This window comes from Dermacentor albipictus, chromosome 1, assembly GCF_038994185.2.
Source record: "Dermacentor albipictus isolate Rhodes 1998 colony chromosome 1, USDA_Dalb.pri_finalv2, whole genome shotgun sequence".
Lineage (NCBI taxonomy): Eukaryota > Metazoa > Arthropoda > Arachnida > Ixodida > Ixodidae > Dermacentor > Dermacentor albipictus.
In genome coordinates this window covers 311,779,915-311,801,328 of record NC_091821.1, presented here as the reverse complement: position 1 = coordinate 311,801,328, position 21,414 = coordinate 311,779,915, and the positions used below count along the sequence as shown (strand labels likewise).

Below are 21,414 nucleotides of genomic sequence, written 5' to 3'. Positions count from 1 at the left end.
GTCTGTTGTTTTTAAGGTTGTGCATTTTTCTCTTTCGATATTGTACAATGGTTTGGCACAGTTATCTCACCTAAAGCATTTCGAAACACTGTATTTCTAAACACATGATTGTAAAAACGAACAATTGGATATGCAGAAATTCATGGTATGCCTCATTTGCCATTGCATTAGATATTTGGCCTAAAGCACTGGGTCATACTAGAGGTAATTAATTTTAGCCACGTCATAAGTTCCTTTCATAAATGTGATGGGCTATCAGCAGGGGCAGTGCCAGGATTTTTCTGTTGTAAAGACAGAGCATGATTTCCCATTTTGTTAGGGGTGCAGGAGGGCGCTCCATCACTTGGCAATCTATAGTGCTAAGAGCGATGGTTGGACAGAAGGAAGTATTGAGGTGTTGGCTGCCCTTGTCGTCCCCCTCAGAGCTCCCCTTGGCTTATCAGATCACCTGATTGTAACTACTGTGTTATTGCCCTGGGTAATTGCAGTATTTTTTATGTCTTGAGTCAATACGTAAAGCTTCCCAGTTATTATAGCACAACCTTCCAGATAACATTTTTTTACAAAGCAGAAATCATGAAGGTGACATTGTATTTCCAGAGCGTATGATGAGCCTAGTGCTTTTCGTTTCTTGAAAGTGATCACTAAAATTAAGTGCCTTCTTGCGTACTTGCACATTTTGCTTTGTGCAGTCAATTTTGGTTTTAATGGAGGTTTTTTACTCTGAACGTATTATTTGCTTGAACTTGCTTTCCACAGGGTAGGAGGCCTTGTGCAGAACATGGCCTGGGACAAGCATGGAGAGCGCTTGGCCATTTCTTTTAGAGGTAAGCTTTTTGTCCTTTGATATTTATTCAGTCTTTTTATGCTTAGCAGCAAGTTCAATGATTAGAGTAGGACCCCACTGATTACTTGTTTCAAGAACCACAGAGAAAGATAACTTACAGCCGGGCAAACACAACAGTGAAGAAGGCCCCAAAATGCCTCAGCAACGTCGGAAACAGCTCTCAATGGCTGGCAGTACAGATATTGGATGTCTTGGTGCTTGTACTGTGTCCAGAGGCGGTGCATGCATGCATGTACAAGTAAGGTACACAAACCATGTTCTGTGACAATACTTTGCTTGTGCTTCACCGTGTAACACGGTTGTATTGTGGTATAGATGACTGGGGTACCGATAAGTACAACAACCACGTCAAAACATGCTAATTGGGACTGACAATCTCATACTTCCGGCATTTCGGGGCTGGTCCATGGGTGAGACTTGACAGGTTTAACTGCGAGTATGCATTTATTGTCTTCGTAGCAACATGCGAGAGTGAATTTGCCGTTAAATTTACGTGACTGCCACATTCACATGCAACATAAGATGCAGGAACATTACAAAGTGGCAATGTATCTACATAGGAGTCAACGGGTAGGTTGGGACCATGAAAATGTGATGTAGCAGTAAAAAAAAAAAAAACGCAACAACGAGGAACATATCAACGAAGTTCTACTGTTAATGCTTGTAAAGGGGTCATTTATGCTTTTTCACTGTGGGAAATGCACCTCAACTGGGATTCACAGAGATTTCCTCAGTAGCAACACCACAGTGTAGCTAAAGAATTTTCGAATTTACTGTAATAGCGCATTCAGAAAAAAGATGACTGCATGTCAGACACGAAACGGTGGCTGTAACGAGTTAGCAGTTAAAGCACAAGCTGTCACTTAAAAACAGACGCCGTTAGGGTAAAATATTAGTGTAAAAATGCATAACTCTGTTTTTTACTGTTCTGTTCCGCTTGCTGTACGTGAAACTGCACAGGTCGAGGAAGCCAGGCAAAGAGAAGCAAGTTTGCTGAACACATTTATTAAGTGCACTCTGCAGCGACTTGTCGCTGCACTTTTTTGTTTGACAATTTGTAAATCACATTGCTCAAAGTGACACAATAGTACATTCGACTGGTCACTTTAGAGCACTTTATTATGCTCTAGTGGCATGCTTTACATTTGGTTTTCCAAATTCAGTGCTCAGAACATATTATCTTGGCTAATTCAGAGCACTGTGCTCCAACTCGAAGCGTTCTGAGGCTCACAACTAGGAGGGGATTGCTATATCCTCAGTTTCAGTTTCGAAGTGTTTTCATTGCTAGTGTCACTCTGCATCCAATGATGTAAGTATACTCTGCCATGTTCCCTTTTTCCTCTGTTGGAATAAACTCATTTGAATAAATACTTCGAAACCGAAACTGAGGATGTAACATCACCTCTCCCTTAAAAAAAAGTGAGCTATCCCATCCTCGTTGCCAGTTGTAGTGTTTCCAAGTTGTATTGCTGCCTTGACGGGGCGGCCAGAATGCAGGGCCTACGGAATAAGGCTCGACAGCTGGGGTGCAGAGCGCCGCAGAAAAAGAGGGGATTTCCTTCTAAGGGGACCAAACGAAGACTTAGTTTATTCCAGCAGAAGGGAAAGAGAACACAGTGGGGCACACTTACAACATTGGGCATGCAGTGGCACTAGTGATCAAAACACATAGAAACTGCGAGGGCCTTCGAGCTGGAAATGCAACCAAAATCTACCGAAATTTGGTCATGTGGCTCCCCCAATTTGCTCGGAGAGCAGTGGAGCAATTAGCTCAGCCGTGCTTCTTGTTTCAATTTTGAGGGGGCTCTGCATTGCTGCAAACTTAGTCAGAGAACAGTAGAGACCAGTCATTTGTACCGTAAGTATGCCCATTTGACATAGTAATGAATTAAGTTAAATATAAAGCATTCCTCAACTTGTGTAAGGGAACTCCAAACAACATGGCCACAGTTTCACCCATACAGACGGCACCTGTCTGTTGTACTAGCACTTGAGCCCTAGCACTTCACTACAAGAATCACTACATCCCAGTAATCATTGCCGAATAAGGTTTTATATTTCCCCTTTTGCCTCCACATTGGCCTTGAAGCAGTCACGGTTGCATTCTAGACCATTAAGTGCTCGACCGTCTCAATGTGTGTCTCTACTCTGTTTTAGTAGTTCTGGGCATCAGAGCTAAGGCTACGCAACTTGCGAGCGCAGATTCTTGCTTAGCAAGATGTGGTGCCACAATTTGGAACCCATTGGCAAGTGGAGCTGTCGACAGGTGTTTACTTAGAAGCTTCTATGCTTCAGTAAACTGCCAGGCAGTTTATTGCACATTTTTACTTTGTTCTTTAATAAAATATTTATTGATGCTCTGTGATGTTGAAGTTCTCCACTAATTCTAATAAAAACATGCAGTGAAAAAAAATGAATGCTGTGCTATGGTGCAGGCATTAACTTGAATTTAAAATGCACAAACAAGTAATTGATTTCACAGTAGCTAAATTCATAGGTGTAGTTGGCACAGCCCCAACACTGTACAACGTTGTACATGCTTGGAGCAGTGTGGAAGGAGTGCAGTAAGTGTTCACGAATTCTAATTAAAAATACGACTGCGCTGTTGAATGTTAGCGAGTACACTATGTACAAGTGGATGTTACAAGAGAGATCATGAGATGGCGGCATCATACTGCGCAACATGCTGGCCAAGTGCTCCTTCTGAACCCTCCGCTTCTGTCTTCTCTGCAACCCTCCTTCTTCTCTGTATTTCATACTTGCAGTCTTAAATTCTTGCAATACTTGCAGTCTTAATAGATGCTACTTCTGCCTGCACTGTATAGCTTGCCGCCAGCAGACGACAAAGCGTAGGAGGGCCCCTTTAAGATGCTTTCGCCCCGCTGATTTGTCGAAGAAGCCTGTAGCTTCCTCATCCCTGCACGGAACTACTGAAACGGAGTATAGCTGTAATTTACTGTACGTGTCGACTTTTGATGCTTGCTGAATGGCAACCTCTCTGGGACTTCTGCAGATTGCAGCGAGTATGTCGCACTCTTTAGGACCAAGACCTCACCTGTCTTTCAGATGTTTCCATGGTGAGTCGAGACTACAATCTTCTCGTGCACTGTCCCAGTAAATTGTCAACTACACAAGTTGTTACAACTGTTTAATGGCACAGAAATAAAAAAAAATAATCTTTTGTCAATGTATGCTTGTCCCACAGAGGGACTGAACTTCCATGAATTGTTGGATTTTGCTTTAAATCAACTTTTCTCATTTTCCAGTATATTGGACTGCATGTACCAATATGACAATTTGGAGGTGCATGTAAAGAATAAATATTAATTGTTCTGAAAGCTTAGTCTTGCTTAACTGAAAAATGCAGCTAAGGTTACCCTAGTAATAACTACGTATAGTATTTGAAAAAGTCCTGGATTGCTTTTGTCCACTTAATTGAATGAACAAGGTAAATTGTTAGGTTAGAAGCGATGTGTACGAGAATACAAGAGCTTTTGTGGACATAGTTCATTATTCCAAGAAAGAGCAAAAAAGAAGTACTATATAGATGGTTAACAGATTAGCTAGGCATGCAGGATCCTTTCCCTTCTGAACAGTGAGCAGCCAAGGCTCAAGTTTTGCTTCTGTTTTTCACACAGTGGCTTTATATCAGGTCCCCCTGGTGAATCAGCTCAGCTGATAAGCTTCTGTAATAGCTTTGAAGGTGGCTCACTGCTTACTGTGGTAAGTGCTGTATTTTCATGGTTACTATGTTCGTATGTGCAAACATATGCAGCTCTATTTGTTATTGTACTGGATACTCGTGGATAGTTTGCAAGATCCTTACTGGTGTTGTCGGATGCGGTTTCTTCAGAGTAAATAATGTTAGACTGACATTTGCTTACATGGTCATCCACTATTGAGAAAACACAGAAGTTGAGGTGAAAGGGTGTTTATCCCCCTATGTTGGTTGTTGTTAACCATCTACCGTATTTATCCGATTCTAATGCGCCCACAAATCTAACGCGCAACCACTTTTCGCAGGTTTTAAGTAAGAAAATAAAAGTACATTTGAATGTAATGCACCCCCAATTTATAAAAGAAAAATATAGCATGCCTCTCATGCTTGTGATTGGAAGATACGAGATGTGCAGAATTTACTTTCACAGAATGGAAATAATTTTAGTGAGCTTTCTTAATGCTGGTTTATACCAACCGGGAAAACTGGGAAAATTGGGAATTCTCAGAGATATTAAAGTCTGAAGATACTCAGGGAAAACTCAGGGAATTTGTGATCCTATCAGGGAAAATTAGCTGTAAATTTATTGAAAGGGAACAAAAATTGTGGTAATGTTGGCTCAAGTAACAGAGAGGAATCGTAACAAATTGTCTTTGATGCCGTGTCGTTGTCTGGAGGAGTTGCCAGTGTACAGTCAAGGACCGATTTTCTTGACGCCCGATTTTTGGGACACACCCGATGATTTGGACAGCTTCGCGGCACCACCACGTGCCCTATAGAGTCAATGCATAAGATTGTCTGAAGTTTCGGATGCAAGAACCCTTTGCCATCCGATTTTCTTGACTTTTTGCCATGACCGCAGGTCCGAAACGGCATTAATCAGAGCCTCCACCACCACCGTTTTGATTACCTCGCGGCCTTGAACCGGCCCTCTCGCATGCAGATCCGCTGGCGGCCATAGCCACTACCGCGGCATATACTAGGCCTAGCTCCTTCAATGTTCGCTGTTAAGCTTCTTGCCGTTCGGCGTAGATCTTGCCGTTCGCAGATGCGAAGGTTGTGGGATCAATCCCCACCTGCGGCAAGTTGCTTTTTCATCCACTTCCATTTCCCTTAATTTATCATTTTATTATTTCATTTATTAAGCACAAGTAACCTCCCCTATGTTGTCCTTGGTGTCAGTGTTTGTTAGCTTCTTATGATATGACTAATAAATATCAGGCCCCTTGGTTAACCTCCTTTCTTCTGGCCGCCATCGTGTAACACGATTGGGCCTTTGCCCAATTTTTTTTCTTTTTCCTAAATAATCTGGTCTGTGTTAGGTTTCTACTTTAAAAATATAGAAAGTAAATGTGAATTTGACTCGGGGGTGTGGTAATATCAGGCAAAAGCTAAATGAACCAGCAATGTGTTATGGAATTTTTTTCTGCATCATGCATGATTTGCCCGACTGGATAATTCGATCAATTTAGTCAGTTCCATCAGGCTCAAATTAATGGAGGTCGACTGTATACATGTACCATTGGGGTTTTTAACTTGCCATTGCAGGATGTTTCAGCTGAAGTTGTATGCAAGAAGCCATTAGTTTTTGTTCTTGCTCATCAATTGTCACTTTGGATGCATGTTCACTAATAAGAGCGGCATTCCGGGCAAGTTGGTAATCCATCTTAGAAAAGGGCCCGTTGAACTAGAAATGAACTTAATGAGAGCAGCATTCCGGGCAAGTTGGTAATCCATTGCGCATGGTGTGTCGTCTTCTCTCACGTCTGTGTCATTTTTTTTGTTGCACAATATCATTTAAGCATGTTCACTAATTTGCGTTAGCATGGTGAGCTCCCTGTGTGCTGCTCTGCTATAGTGGCATTATTTAACATGCACTTGTTGAATGGCAACTGTCACTTCCGAGATTTCACTGTGCACCTTTGCATTTGTTTAATGTGCCTAAACATGACCTACACACTAAGACGAGATGATGTTGGATGCAGTTTTTGCATGGTAAACCCCATAATTTAATATCGATTTCTGTGATGCAAGGAGGTTGATGGAGCAGTCTAACAGGCAGAATCAAAAACAAACACCAGCGTCAAAGTCAACATGCATGTTTGTCTTCCACTGATATTTTTCCTGGTGTTTGTATCTTGGCCTGCCTTTGTTGTCTCCTCAACTATGACTGAATCAGCCCAAGATAGAACTAATTGACAAGTCATGCTCATTACTTTTATTTCGGTTGCATGTTTGCTAATTTCAGTGCTGGAGCAATGGTCTCGTGAGTCATGTGCCACTCTGTTACTGCCCCATCTCACCTTGCGACTCGTCGGAAACGGCAGCCGACCTTTCCTTTACACCACTCAGGCCACCACATCTGTACAGCTCATGAGAAAAGAGGAGGTGAGCATAAATGTTACGGTTGGTACCAGTTAGTTAAAAGAGAAAGAGAGAAACAGCCTGCAGCAGCTTTCACAGGGACACTAGTGGGGCCTTGTGAAAAAGCACGCATATCAAAGCAGTCATGTTTACATGGCATTTTGCAATGTCAAAACAGGCCTGTACTTCCAGCAATGGGTCCATTGTAGCACCACTGAGAGGTGCCAGGAGATCATGGGTTTGATTTCCAGCTGCATTTTGGGTGCACATTAAGGAAATGCAGGTTAACAAAATTAATCCAGAGTCCGGCTTTACGACTCCTGCAATAACCTTTGTGTTTCTTTATGCTGTTAAACCTTGTCAATACATCAGTCCCTCCAAAAGTGGGCTGATGGTTGACCCACCATGTATCAGTGTCAGAAACTTAATGAGAAAGTTGCTAAATTGACTTAGATAGGCAGAAAATAGTAAATAGCCGTGATAAATTTCCTCTAAGGACTTTTGCCAAGCTTAGTGCCTCGCCAGCCACTTTATCCCATGGTGGACAGTTGTGATTTGTGAGCACTTCTAAAGACATACCAAAGAGCTTATTAGTGAGCCACCGGGGTGCATCGAAGCCACGTTTTTAGGCAAAGCACAATCTTGAAATTTGATAGTGTCTTAGAACATTGGGAGTTGTTTTCCTTTACAAAACAATGAAGGCTCTCAAAACCATGAATACATAAAAAAGACAAATATCTGAGCAAGTCATTCTCATCATCATCACTTAGCAACTTTTTGCTAAGTCTCAAGTGTTATGTGGTGAGACCTGGCTACATTGTTCAAAAAATGTTATCATTGCCGCCATATGCTGAGTGGCAGCTGAGCCACAGTGATTTGCATCTCACTGCCACCACTTCCAGGCAGGAAAGCCACAATGGCACTGCAGACACCTGAGCTTTTACAAGATGAAAGGAACGATTATCAAGAGCAAAAAAGGCTGTGCCAGACTTGTACTGTTGTTTTCTGCCTGAAAAAAGTATACAAATGCTGTACGCAGTTCCACAGCAGGTCTGCTGGACCATAGTAGAAGAATGGCTGCCTGAAATCACCTTCTCGCTTTCAAGCACCAAAACATCTTTTTCCCCCCTTTTTTCTCCCCCCGTACGTAGGCACTTGACTATTGCATAAGAATGTATCACTTGTGATTGTCTGCATTTGTTGGCATGACTTCTAGCCAACCACTACAACCATGTGCCAGCCCCCTTCTGGTGGTGAGCTGTGAAATGGTCCCTGCTGGCATTTATGACAGTTTACTTTTCAAGGTATATCATGTCTGGTAACTGATAATGTTTTGGTCTGAGTTTTTAACTTTGATTCATGTCTGCTCCGTTCTGTTGAAAATTAAGAGAAAGTTTCCGAATGACTAACTACAGTTGGGATGCTTTGCTACATGAGTAATCAATGCAAATATTACATAGGGCGAATGAGCAGGCTTTGTTTTGGTGACATCTTTCATTGCATTTTATGTGCGTATGTGCTCATGCTACCTTTATAATGGTGGATTTCTCATTGTCTTTCTGTTTTTGCAGGTGGTGCCAGTGGCCTAATGATTAATACAATATGCTTTATTCATTCTGAGCTAACAATTCTTCAATAGAAAAATTGTTTAAGTATTGTATATCTTAATGCAATAAGTAATTTCTACATATTGCAGAAATAAGCTTATTTTACTATTGCTGCAGTAGCGATAAGATATTCTTTTAGGTAACTAGAAAAAAAGAATTATAAGGAAAGCAATACCTGAGCAAAAAAATAAACATAAACAGGTATTTTGTGCATAAATAAATCTCAAGGAAGAGTAATGTCGAGAAAAACGTTATGAAGAGAGTCAATAAAATAATTTCAAATGCTTTTTGTAAATCTTGGGAATGGCTGTGTTGTGATGGTGTACATATGTTATGCTGTAGTAGTTCATGCTTTTCTTAGCCACTTAAGTCATGAAGGCACCCAATAGAAATCCAAGCCTTATAGTGCACAAAGAAATGCAGATGTGTATCAAGACATGTGTCTTGTCATGGTGTCGTCATCTGGTGCATAGGTTTATGGCAGAAAAGGACTAGAACATTAAAGAATGATACATTTGACTTGAGAAGAGTGTGACGCAGGCTAGTTTGTCAATGTTTCCTTTGCCAAGAAAAGCAGCTCGTCGAAAGAACAGCAGCCGACAAACACAGGATGGACCCTTCATAACACTCGGGAAGTATCTGTCCTGTGCTATTGCTCATCGTCTGCTCTTCTATTGTTGGACATGATTCTCTATTGAAGATGGTCATTTGGCTAATGTAAATACCTCAAGAAGTTTTTTTAAATGGACTAACTGCTCTGTGTGATGTTATTGGGCCGGATCACTCCAGAAAAGGGAGAAGCAGCACGCCAAAGCAAAAACACACATCAGACATGTATTGACGTACACAATACGGATAACGGCACACACGCGTCACAATGTTCCAAAATGCCTCATAGGCGACATGCACTATATGTATCGGTGGATTACGATCGGCCTACAGTTCCGGCGGCAGCTTGTGTCGCCGTGTCTTAGACCTCGTTGAACCGATGCCGGCCAGCGGGGTCGGACAACAGTGTCGGCCGGCGGGTCGGACAGCAGTGACCAGCGGGGACGGACAACAGTGCCGGCCGGCGGGTCGGACAGCCGTGTAGGACGGTCGGGTCGGACAGCTGGGTCGGACGGCCGGGACGGTCGGCTGGGTCGGACAGCCGGGTTGGACGGCCGGGTCGGACCGCCTCGCGGGGCTCAGGTAGCCGGCCGCAGTCACCGGGTCGCGTCCACAGCTGGCGGGGTAGCCCTGTGGCCGCTCACCCGAACGCTCGAGCGCCCCGGTTCTGGACCGCCAGCCCTCCTGGACCAGTGCCCAGCGGAAGAGCGGGGCGAGGTAACCTCCCAGCGGGCGACAGTGTTGCTTCAGGTGTGGCGTATTGGCGCGGTCGGCGATAGCTCCTATGGGCCAGACGCCCAGCGAGGAAGCTGCTTTCCGTCGACCGCCGAACCTCGCGCACTGCTCACGCCACGAGCCACGGGCCACACTCTCGCGCCACGCTTTTTGAGGCGCCACTGCCGGCGCTCCCAAATTGGTGTCGATGATGATGATGGTCCTCTTCGCCACCGCACGGCGCACTGTCTTCATATGTTTATGCTTCGCACTCCCGCGTACCATATATTATGACAATACCCCCCTTTTCGAGAAAGTTGTTCGCAACTATTCTAACACAAGGACGCGGGATGAGAAACAGAACAAAAAGGAAAATTGTCATGTACGTCTGTCCGATTGTTCATATGAGTACACGACACATCTTGCTCACAGGGCATTGCACCCAGTCAAAGAACGAACGCACAAGTCTGTTTGCTTTCAACTAAATACTAAGCACTTGAGATGTCGCAATGTCTAATCACATTTTGATATATAAACAGGTGATTACGCGCGACTCGACTCAAGTAGTCAGCTCCGACACTGTCACAATCTTTTATGTAGTTAACAGTAAAAGAATACTCCTGCAAAAGGAGACTCCAACGCAACACTCTGTTGACGTGCCTGGCGCGCTCCTCTGTGGGCTTGTTTCCGGTGGCCTGGTCCCCGGCGCTTTCTTGACTTTGGAGGGTCTTGTGTCGGCGCTTCTAAGACTTCAGGACCGAACGAACTTGTATTCTTGCACGCACACACAAGCACACACTGACGAGGATGTGGAGCGGCCTGTACTTTCTCTTTAGCGGTTGTCTTTTTGCACTTGTCGCACGACTTCACGAAGCGTTTTACGTCTCTGTGCACATCTGGCCAACAAAATTCTTGTAGGACACGATCGGTTGTTCTCCTAATACCTTTATGTCCTGCCATGATGTTTTCATGAGCCACTTCTAATACGCCATGTCTAAATGCTTTTGGTATGACCACCTGCTTAAAGGTTCTGCCAGTGGCCCGGTGGTAAAGGCGATACAACAATCCTTTTTCTTCCAGGAACTCGTAGCTGTGGCCCTTTCCCGAGTTAAACGACTTGCTTACTTTCGCAAAAATATGTTTCAGCGTCGGGTCTTTCCGCTGTTCTTCAATGAGTTGTCCTTTTGTCACGCCACGTAAGACGATTGTCGGAATGCACGCGGGACGAATCTTGCCTTGTTCTTCAGTTCGGGCTTCAGCCACGCTCGATACATGCTGAGGCTTCCTAGGCGCCTTATTCAGCTTCATTTCTATCGGCGACGACTCCAGGTTGGGAGCATCGGGAGGTTTCCAGTTAGAGTCTGGATCATATGGTCCTCTGACACCTGGAAGGTTTCCCAGAATTACGTCGTAGAGGGGCTCGTCCATACATGCCACGGTTAATTCTCCTGTAAAGTACGGCGTGTTCATTTGTACGACAGCTTCAGGTAGGTGGCTTGTTGAGCCGTCCAGAAGAACAACGTTGCTCGTTCTTGCCGTCATATACACCTCTGGAACGAGTTCTCGTCTGACAATTGCGGTATTACAACCGGTGTCTCGTAATACACGAACACTTCTTCCTAGCAGCCGGCCTTCAACCACTGGCATCCCGTCGATGAGGAAAGTTACAGCAGTCCCAGGGTTCTTGTCATCGCTGTCGCTTGATCGGCGAGTCTTCTTTCCTGGATACTTTGATTCTTTCACCGGACGAGTCCGGACTGGTCGAGATTCGGTGAATGCACACGAAGAACTTGGTTTGTTGTCCCCGTACCCAGTTCGGCAATTTTCAGCTGTGTGTCCCGTTCTGTCGCACAATTCACACTTCAGCATACGCTTAGGTGGGGCACGGCAGTCAGGAGCCAAATGTCCAAACCGATGACAAAGGGTGCACATAAGTTGCGGTTTCCTGGGAGCTTCAATGTTTTTTCCATCAAAATCCTTTGCGTTATCGGGACCCTTTCCTAGGTTTGTCCAGATAACGCAAAGGATTTTGATGGAAAAAACATTGAAGCTCCCAGGAAACCGCAACTTATGTGCACCCTTTGTCATCGGTTTGGACATTTGGCTCCTGACTGCCGTGCCCCACCTAAGCGTATGGTGAAGTGTGAATTGTGCGACAGAACGGGACACACAGCTGAAAATTGCCGAACTGGGTACGGGGACAACAAACCAAGTTCTTCGTGTGCATTCACCGAATCTCGACCAGTCCGGACTCAGTCCGGACTGGTCCGGACTGACTCAGTCCGGCAAGCTCGCCAGTTTGTGATGTTATTGGGCCGGATCACTCCAGAAAAGGGAGAAGCAGCACGCCAAAGCAAAAACACACATCAGACATGTATTGACGTACACAATACGGATAACGGCACACACGCGTCACAATGTTCCAAAATGCCTCATAGGCGACATGCACTATATGTATCGGTGGATTACGATCGGCCTACAGTTCCGGTGGCAGCTTGTGTCGCCGTGTCTTAGACCTCGTTGAACCGATGCCGGCCAGCGGGGTCGGACAACAGTGTCGGCCGGCGGGTCGGACAGCCGTGACCAGCGGGGACGGACAACAGTGCCGGCCGGCGGGTCGGACAGCCGGGTTGGACGGCCGGGTCGGACCGCCTCGCGGGGCTCAGGTAGCCGGCCGCAGTCACCGGGTCGCGTCCACAGCTGGCGGGGTAGCCCTGTGGCCGCTCACCCGAACGCTCGAGCGCCCCGGTTCTGGACCGCCAGCCCTCCTGGACCAGTGCCCAGCGGAAGAGCGGGGCGAGGTAACCTCCCAGCGGGCGACAGTGTTGCTTCAGGTGTGGCGTATTGGCGCGGTCGGCGATAGCTCCTATGGGCCAGACGCCCAGCGAGGAAGCTGCTTTCCGTCGACCGCCGAACCTCGCGCACTGCTCACGCCACGAGCCACGGGCCACACTCTCGCGCCACGCTTTTTGAGGCGCCACTGCCGGCGCTCCCAAATTGGTGTCGATGATGATGATGGTCCTCTTCGCCACCGCACGGCGCACTGTCTTCATATGTTTATGCTTCGCACTCCCGCGTACCATATATTATGACACTCTGTTTGTCTCGCCAGCATTGTCATTGGTTAAATACCAATCTTACCACATCCTTTTTCTTTTTATGTCCCCGCTCTTCTTTCCGTCTTTACTTCCCCTTTCCCAGGCAGGGAGGCTTTAACTCTAGTTAACCTCCCTGCCTTTCTCTCATTTGCATCTCTCTCTCTCTCTCTTACCACATTTGGCCATCGTATATTAGTTTTTTCCTGGCAGATGTCTTTTTTTGTATGTGTCAGAATCCTTGAGATGCTGCTCTATCTGCATTTCACCACACAGCAAGACATAGTGCTTGCAGAAAAATGTACATTGGTGTGTTATGTCAGCAATCAAGACAATGTTTATGCAAGAAGTATCAATTAGTGCTATTTAATATCCTGCTAGCAAAATAATAGTTAAACCTCGACATAACAAACTTCACCCGCCGTGGTTGCTAACACCTTTGTAAAGCTGGCAAGTGAAGTGCACTTACGAGGAGTGCACTTTGGGACCTTGAGTGACACTTTAGGAAATACACCGTGCTAAACAGGAAAACAGCACACCCGCAGTTTAAAAAAAACTGGTGACAGCCTAAGAGGGAGATTTTTAAAGATGTAGATTAAGAAGAAAGAAACCTTTAAAAAGTTAATGTTTTAGGTTGTATTTTATATAAAAACAACCATAATGTAATCTTCTCATAAAAAAAACGAGAAGATTTTTAATGTAAGAGTGTTGCAAGTCAATGCCGGCCAAGATGAATGTCTAGCCAATACAGAGCAATATAGTGGTGTGCGACGAGACTGCATTTGATACTGCTAAAACAGAATATGAGCAAGTTCTGTTCTGATTATTGTGTTAAAAGCTGTTCAAGAACTAAAATGAACTTATGTGTCCTTTTTTTATGAATGCACTTAGCTTGCCCACTTGACAGGGGTATTATAGTATGTACTCCGTTTTATACATAGCAGTCAATACTGTGGAATCTACACAAGAAGTGCAGTCAAGGAAAGTAACCTCTCCGCACGTTCCGTCCATGCTTTGATGCATGCCAACGGCGTTTGCTTGCGCAAGCATGCACGCGAGGTGCCTTGCAACAGGTCACAAATAAAAAAGAACCCTGAAAAGAACAGCAAGAATAAAAATGACTTAAAACAGCGCATTAGCAGCTGTATACCACAGTGTGCTCGTTTCTAAGGATTAAAACTTGTTTCATTCAATATACTAAGTCTATATGACAAAACATTCGTGCACAATTGCGGTAAAAAAAACATCAAACTATATTCAAATGCAAACAAAGCCACTGCAAGAAGTCTCTCTAGCCTCCATAGTGGTAACTGCTAGTTACGGAACGGAGTGTAGTGGCTATGATGTTGGGCCACTAAGCATGAGGTCGCGGGATCGAATCCTGGCCACGGCAGCCACATTTCGAAGGGGGTGAAATGTCGAAAGCACCCGTGTACTTAGATTTAGATGCACATTAAAGAACCCCAGGTGGTCCAAATTTTTCGGAGTCTTCCACTACAGCATGCCTCATTATCAGATCAAGGTTTTAGCACGTAGAACCCCATAATTTAATTTTAACATAACAAATTTCAATATAACTACTAAATTCTTGATATGACGAAATATTAAAATTTTTCTAACTTGTCCATGCAGCATAACACCATGTATTTTGAACATCAATATAACAAAGTCTATCTATACACATTCTCAATATTACGAAATGGCACTGCCACCACGAAGAAATACTGAGACAGTGGAAACTGCCACAAATGCAGATGGTCAAATGGTTGAATTACATGCAGTTGCTTGCCAATGCATCTCTCAAATCATGTGCTGTGTGATGGAGAATGGCTGCAGGTATGATGTGGGCACGAGCAAAATAAGGTTCCCAACTCTTGAGTGGAAGAAGTCGAGAAGGGGGGGGAGGGGGGGGGCGAGTGGGAAAGCGAATTGAAGTGAATGGGGCGGTTGGCGAAGACCGACCCTGTCAGTGCCAGGAGCCACCAGTCTGTATGTGCAACAACTAAGCTAAAAAATTTGTTTAGTCCTTCTATGCCGCAGTTTACAAAAAGAAATGTGAAGTTTAGTTGTCTGACTAACACGGCTACCAATACGGATAAAGATACTGAGAACTGTTAGGGCCTACAACAGAACTTGAACTTCAGCGAAAATGAAACCGCCTTTGTGTTTATGCGCTGCAAGAGAACACAAAAAACAAGAATATGCAAATGAGCCATCAGGCATTATAACAAGGAGATCTGGTCTATTTATTGTTATCCAGTAAAAAAGTGCACAGTCAGCACATTTGGCCGTCCTGATTGGGTCAAATCGGGACACAGGACATTCAGTCAAAAGTCAGGACAATCCCATTAAAGCGTGCGAGGGTGAGCAGAGAAGGATGGTGACTCGATGCGTGCAAGCAAGGGGAGGGGGCCACTTGGGCGTGCACCTCTAGCCCGGTTGTGGTTGCGAATGGCTGTCAGTGCACCTGAGCGCATGCACAGCCCGCACGCCCGATTTTGGAAGTAACCTGTGGCAGGAGCAAATGCCGGGTGATCCAAGATAGCCATGGCTTCATGTCCACTGTCTTGCCGTGAGTTTAGTGCTGGAAGTCACGTAATCTCAAGTTTTGGAGATGCATTGAAGCAAGAGGCAGATGAAGCCTGTGCTTTTCATGATAGTGTCATCTCGCTGCAGGCGACACTATCAGCCACGGGAGCGGAGTGGACACGGAAGCATCGCATGCGTTGCTACATACCGCTGGTGTGAAGATATCATCGACATGGCATGATACCGTGTGTTTGATCGCTGACTCTCAAATTGAACAAAATTGACAATTTTTTCTCGTTGAAATTCGCTTTTATTTATATTATTATTTTTGTTTCATTTCTTTTTCTTTTTTGCAGTTGCCAATATTATGGGAAAATTTGTGGCCCCTTCCATGTAGACTACAGACTGAGGCATACCCAAACCCTCTACTTCTTCACAGGATTTACCCCGAAATTCGAACAAATGCATGTGCACTATGCAATGACTTAGCGAATTCAGACTAAATGCTCTGGCGGTGTCCCGCGTTACGCGGCGATGAAAGCAACACTTCTTCACGCTGGGATGCAGTTCTACGCAGCCTCAACCTCAAAGAACAGTTATGGGCTCTCCAACAGGCCCACGACGTGGCGGAGAGGCTCGGCCTCTCTGTTGTGACGTGGGTGCGGCCCGCTGTGCGCTAACGTGCGTCCTAAAGGATCACAACAACATTCATCCATCCATGCATCCAGCATTCCATGTATGAAACATTTTTCAATGTACTTAATTGCATAAAAGGTAGAATTTCATGATAAAAAAATTTTAATTTAACGAAGTGCCAATTTTACCCTTTTCGTTATATTGAGGTTTAACTGTATTTTACATATTTATATATATATATACCTATTCTACATTGTTTGTAAAAAGGACAGGGACTTAAAAAGATTGTGTTTAAAAATACAAAATCATGTATTTGTACTTTGTTGAATTTGTACTAAGGCATGCCTCTATTGGCTCTTGCCATAAGGTCTCCCAATTTGTGTGTTTGTAGCTGTACATAGTGTACATGAACAGCTACCACCTTTGCACAAAGTTCAGGGAATCTTTTAGAATCCTGGTATGAGCACTTTTAAATCTGTTGTCTGTTTTGCTATATATTTCAGAACCTTGGGATAAAGCATTTTCATATACTTGCCACATAGTTAATTGAATACCATTCTGAAGTTCTGGTTGGCTGGCCAAGCTTGCAGCAGTACTGGCTCTTTTCACCTTCCTGGGACTGATGTTGAATTTGAAGGAAGCTACTTTAGTGCTATGGAAAGAAGAATGATGGGTGTAACGTTAAGGGATAAGAAAAGAGCAGATTGGGTGAGGGAAAAAACGCGAGTTAATGACATCTTAGTTGAAATCAAGAAAAAGAAATGGGCATGGGCAGGACATGTAATGAGGAGGGAGGATAACCGATATGGTTATTAAGGGTTACGAACCGGATTTCAAGGGAGGGGAAGGGTAGCAGGGGGTGGCAGAGAGTTGGGTGAGCGGATGAGATTAAGAAGTTTGCAGGGGCGACATGGCCACAATTAGTACATGACCAGGGTTGTTGGAGAAGTATGGGAGAGGCCTTTGCCCTGCAGTGGGCCTAACCAGGCTGATGATGATGATGACTTTAATGAGCATTAAAATTGAATAGCAGTGCATTCACTGAATGTGTGTCTCTAGCCATGATGGTGTAGGCAAAATGTTAAGTGTGGCAGTCATCTAGGTCTTAGTTTCATAATTTCTGAGTTACTTACAAAAGCACCTTTCCCAAACCTTTAGCAATGACACCAGAAGTGGGAAGAGTAGAAAGCAACACTATAATGTTATCGAAAGTATGTGCCAAGCAGTAAGGAATGACGGAGCACATATTGCACAGCTTGAAATTTTCTTTAATGTACTATGAATGATTACACACACTGCAAGAAGGCATGCAGAGTAACCAAAATTTAGATTTTTATAAACAGCACATTTTAAGGTCAAGAAAGAGGTGTATAGAGCCTACTTGTCTCACAGCAATTTTATGTAACAGGTATGAATGGGAAAAATTGTACGAAGCATTCAGAACATGTTGGTGTAGTTTGTTATAATAAGGAATTCACTTTAATGCACAGCGAGCTTGTATGCCACAAAGCAAATCCTGGATCATACCACAGTTTGATCCAATTGCTCTGCATACAGCTCTAAGTTCACTTTGACTCGAGAAAATTGGCACAAAAAGAACAGAAGCACTGGAGCTAGGAACCTTGCTCACTGGTTCAAGCTACCGTAGCTACGCGAATCACAGCTGTAATTTATGACTGAGGTGCCAGGCATTAAACGGGTCCTGAATCATGTTTTATCGAAGTGGAGAAAGGCATTTGAAGTGGAAATAGGCTACTAGAGCAATACTTTGCCGCAAAAAGTAGTTCAATGCGTTCAGCAGAAGTGGAGGTATCGATAATCAAACACGGCCTCCACTGTGCTCCCGTTTCTTCTTCAATGCCTTGCACTACGAAGGCTACAGCGCAGTGCAGCATGCCCACAATGCTCCGTCTTTTAATGTCATCGGAGTGCGCAGTTCAAATTTAATTTTGAATGTTAACGTAGACGCCACGCATCCCACCTTTGGTGCCTACGACACGCTAAACATAAAATGCGGTTTTCCTCAGCAAGCCGCAGTGCACTTAGCCAGTGGACTTGTGGCAGCACCCCGCAGCAGTGGCGGTATCTACAGCTGTAGTTGCTGACCGCAGCTTGATGTCAGCTATCGACCAATAGTAGCCGTCTAAGGGAATGATGAAATAAATCGTCCAGAAGAGAGTGAGGACAGTGCCTTGTATTGAAAAGAGAGGGTTTTAGAGAAAGGTGACTTTGCGATCCACTTGTGTGCTCCACGCACCACATACGATAGCAGAACTTGGCTGATATGTTCACAGCAGCATATGCTACCCGTCGGCTATGTTTAAAGGGGCAAATAAATGCAAGCAAAGTGGTGCATTGTCAGGTAATAAGTTATTAATGAAAGTTGATTAACTGTGGTTGTATGAAGGAAGCCATAGCCTGGAGTCTACATTGAACATTTGAATAGAAATGCGTGCCTTTGTCAAAACGTTGACTCTGGTCTGAGTGTTACTTTGTTCACCAACTGTTACTTCCTGTGACACCCTTTTAAAGAAAGCCATGTATGACGAAACAAGAATGCATCACTGTTGTTTGAAAGATGTTGAAAACATGTTCAGGCACTAAATGTGCAAGGTTGAACAAAGTCTCTCATTTGTACTTTAATCTGTGCTCATGACAGCATCGCCAGACACATTGGAGACTCAGCATTGTGACAAAGATGCTTAGTTTGACTAAGCCTTGTAATGCACAATCAAGCTGCTGAAATGAAATGGGAGATATTGCAGTCAAAGGTGTTCTTTGGGGTCGTCTGCCATCATGCAGCCTGTGTCATTCATTATCATAGATGCACATTCTTAAAGAATGAGTGACTTGAGATTCCATAGGACATGTCATCAATCTCATATAGTGATTGATTTTATTGTTCCTTAACTGCTGCTCGGCTCTGCCATGCCACAGGATGATTGTTGCGAGATTGTGTAATGTAGTTGGAAATAAACCTACCAGTGTGCTAAACAAGATAACCCAGTTGCACCCTAGCTTTATAATCATTATGGAGTATTTTAATATCATCAGTCTATGGTATGTCAAATTCAGGACAAAGGCCCAGTGATTTCCAATTAGGCCTGTATTGCGTTAGCCAACTCCATCTTAAGCCTGAAAATTTGCTGCTCCAGTTAATCCTCTGCAGCCCTTGATTGCATTTCCATTCCCTCGGCACACATTTTGTTACTTTAACAGACCGCCGATTGTCTGCTCTACACATTGCATGACCTGCCATTTCTTTAACCATGTGCTAATAATTTGGTGCCTGTAAGAAATCGCTGTTTCTTTCTCATTTCTTCCTCCTAATGTGAACAAGAGTATCAGCTATGCCTGCATTTGACTCCGAACCTGTGCTGCTATCAGGGGCACAGCCAAGGGGGGTGAGCGCACACCGAGCACATGCCCTTTCACTCTGACATTTCTGTGTACCTGAGGTACCCAGCATAAAATGAGATGCAACAACACCAGCCTGCCCTGTCCCAATTAAGTGTGTACTCCCCCAGCACCAAAAAAAAAGAAAGAAAGAGAGAAAGAAAAATGGCTATGCCATTGACTGCCATCTTTCTGTCACTTAACATTATGCCTAACCTTTTCAAATCAGTCACTCATGTGTCATCCTTTGCTTCTTCTCAAGTTTGCTTGTTATCTTCCAAGCTTTAGCCCTGTAGGATACAGTTTGTAGTGTGCATTGATTGTGTACTTTACAAGTATGTTGTTAAGCTGCCATTCATGACATGAATATGTACCATGTATTCTATCAGGAAAATCATTGGCCTAAAGGGAAGTGGTTGAATGCTATACTTAAACACGACGGTATTGCATAGCTAGGACACCTCTGTGAATAAGGAGAGACATTCTCGTTGATGGCTGATACCTTTGGTTGTTTAGAACTTTAATTTGGTGGGATGACTAGCTTATATAAAAATATATGCGCATGTTGGCCTAGCTTATCTGTGTTCATGATAAAGGTAAACTGTTCTTTATGTCCATGATTTTAGTCTTCTTGCAGTTCGCTTATACACTGCCTACGAAAAAAATCTCTGTGCATTTGCAAGGGACATCCCTATCACTTAACATTGACAATTTTCCAATATTTAGACAGAATTGGGTATTGTACACCCGCCACGATAACCTAGTGGCAATGATGTTGCACTGCTGAGCTCGTGGTTGCAGTTTCGATTCTGGCCGTGGCTGCCTTATTTCGATGGGCAGGTGCTAGTTAAAGACAGGTGGCGAAAATTAATCTGGTGTCCACCCCACCCCTTCAGCCCTACCGCGTGCCTCTTAATCAGATGAATGTTGTGGCAACTAAAATCCTTAATGGTGTGTATTATGTGGATACTAGATGGACGTATGAAAAACAGTGCACTGCCAGTCTTAGTTGTTTGGGCCCACTGAAGCTATAGTAGACTCAAACTGTCTAGCTTAAACATAGTAAAGGTCTCTCTTTGCACTAACTTTGCCATGGCAGCCTGTACAGTGCTCACGGAATGAAATGGGACACGGAGCGTTTAGTAGAACCCTACTTATGTGCAAAGTACGCGAGAGCACCATGTCTTGTCACTAGGACTTTGGTCACCAAAGGTGACGAGGACTCAGATGTAAGTGTACGCGCCAGAATTACGTCGATGTGACACGAACTGGAACTGGTTGAAACGAAAGTATGCGCATTACTTAGCCCTAAATTGACGCGTTTCATTCCGTGAGCACTGTACATCATGTACAAAAATCTTTGTTTGCCTTAGGTCTCCAATAGATGCTTAAAGTGCTGTAGGAAGTTTTACAACACTTTTGTACTAAGATGCGAACAAAAGTGTGCTGCTTTTGTCATGTTCACAGTTCCAAATGGATCCCACAAAGACAAAATGAAAATGCGGGACGTAATACCTGTCGGGCAATGTGATGAGTGGTGAAAAGTCGGTCACACACACTATGGGAGACGATGCAGTCTAGGCATATTTCTCCTTGATGGCGTACTCTAGCCGGATGTCAAGGTAACGCCCAATGAAGCCGCCCATGAGGGCCCCCGCCCAGTAGACTGTGAAGTGCTCGGTAGTCGTGCTTCCGGCACAGCCGAGCATAAGCGCCGATGCCATGATGGGGTTGAAGTAGCCGCCTGTTGTCGTCAGGGCTGTGTGGACAGGTGACACTACATTAGATACTCAAAAATGTTACCATGACCAGCATTTACCTAACAACCTTGATGGAATAACAACCTTGACGCTGCATTGTTATCGCTTGGATTTCTCAGCAGGATCCGTTTCTTATTTC

At 44.3% G+C, this 21,414-nt stretch overlaps 2 protein-coding genes across 5 annotated transcripts in view; one reads left to right on the top strand and one right to left on the bottom strand.

Moving 5' to 3' along the window:
• Positions 1–8,831, top strand: part of LOC135905082 (aladin-like) — a 32,082-nt gene extending 23,251 nt beyond the window's left edge. Inside the window, exons 11-15 of the mRNA XM_065436055.2 lie at positions 760–827; positions 3,861–3,924; positions 4,486–4,570; positions 6,814–6,953; positions 8,501–8,831. Coding sequence (XP_065292127.2) covers positions 760–827; positions 3,861–3,924; positions 4,486–4,570; positions 6,814–6,942 — 346 coding nt within the window. The 3' untranslated portion in view covers positions 6,943–6,953; positions 8,501–8,831. The remainder of the gene's footprint in view (positions 1–759; positions 828–3,860; positions 3,925–4,485; positions 4,571–6,813; positions 6,954–8,500) is intronic.
• AQP (aquaporin) overlaps positions 1–21,414 on the bottom strand; it is a 44,098-nt gene that overhangs the window by 3,015 nt on the left and 19,669 nt on the right. The window contains exons 6-7 of one of the 4 annotated variants that reach the window (XR_010565315.2): positions 21,031–21,274; positions 12,208–14,047 (exon numbers count right to left, since the gene is read on the bottom strand). Coding sequence is in view for 1 of the 4 variants with exons in the window: in XM_065436069.2 (XP_065292141.1) it covers positions 21,093–21,274 (182 nt within the window). In the remaining 3 variants the exon portion in view is untranslated. Of the gene's footprint in view, positions 1–12,207; positions 14,048–16,683; positions 16,772–17,366; positions 21,275–21,414 lie in introns of those variants that run through there. The other 3 variants (XR_010565317.2, XR_010565316.2, XM_065436069.2) reach the window with 3 other exon arrangements.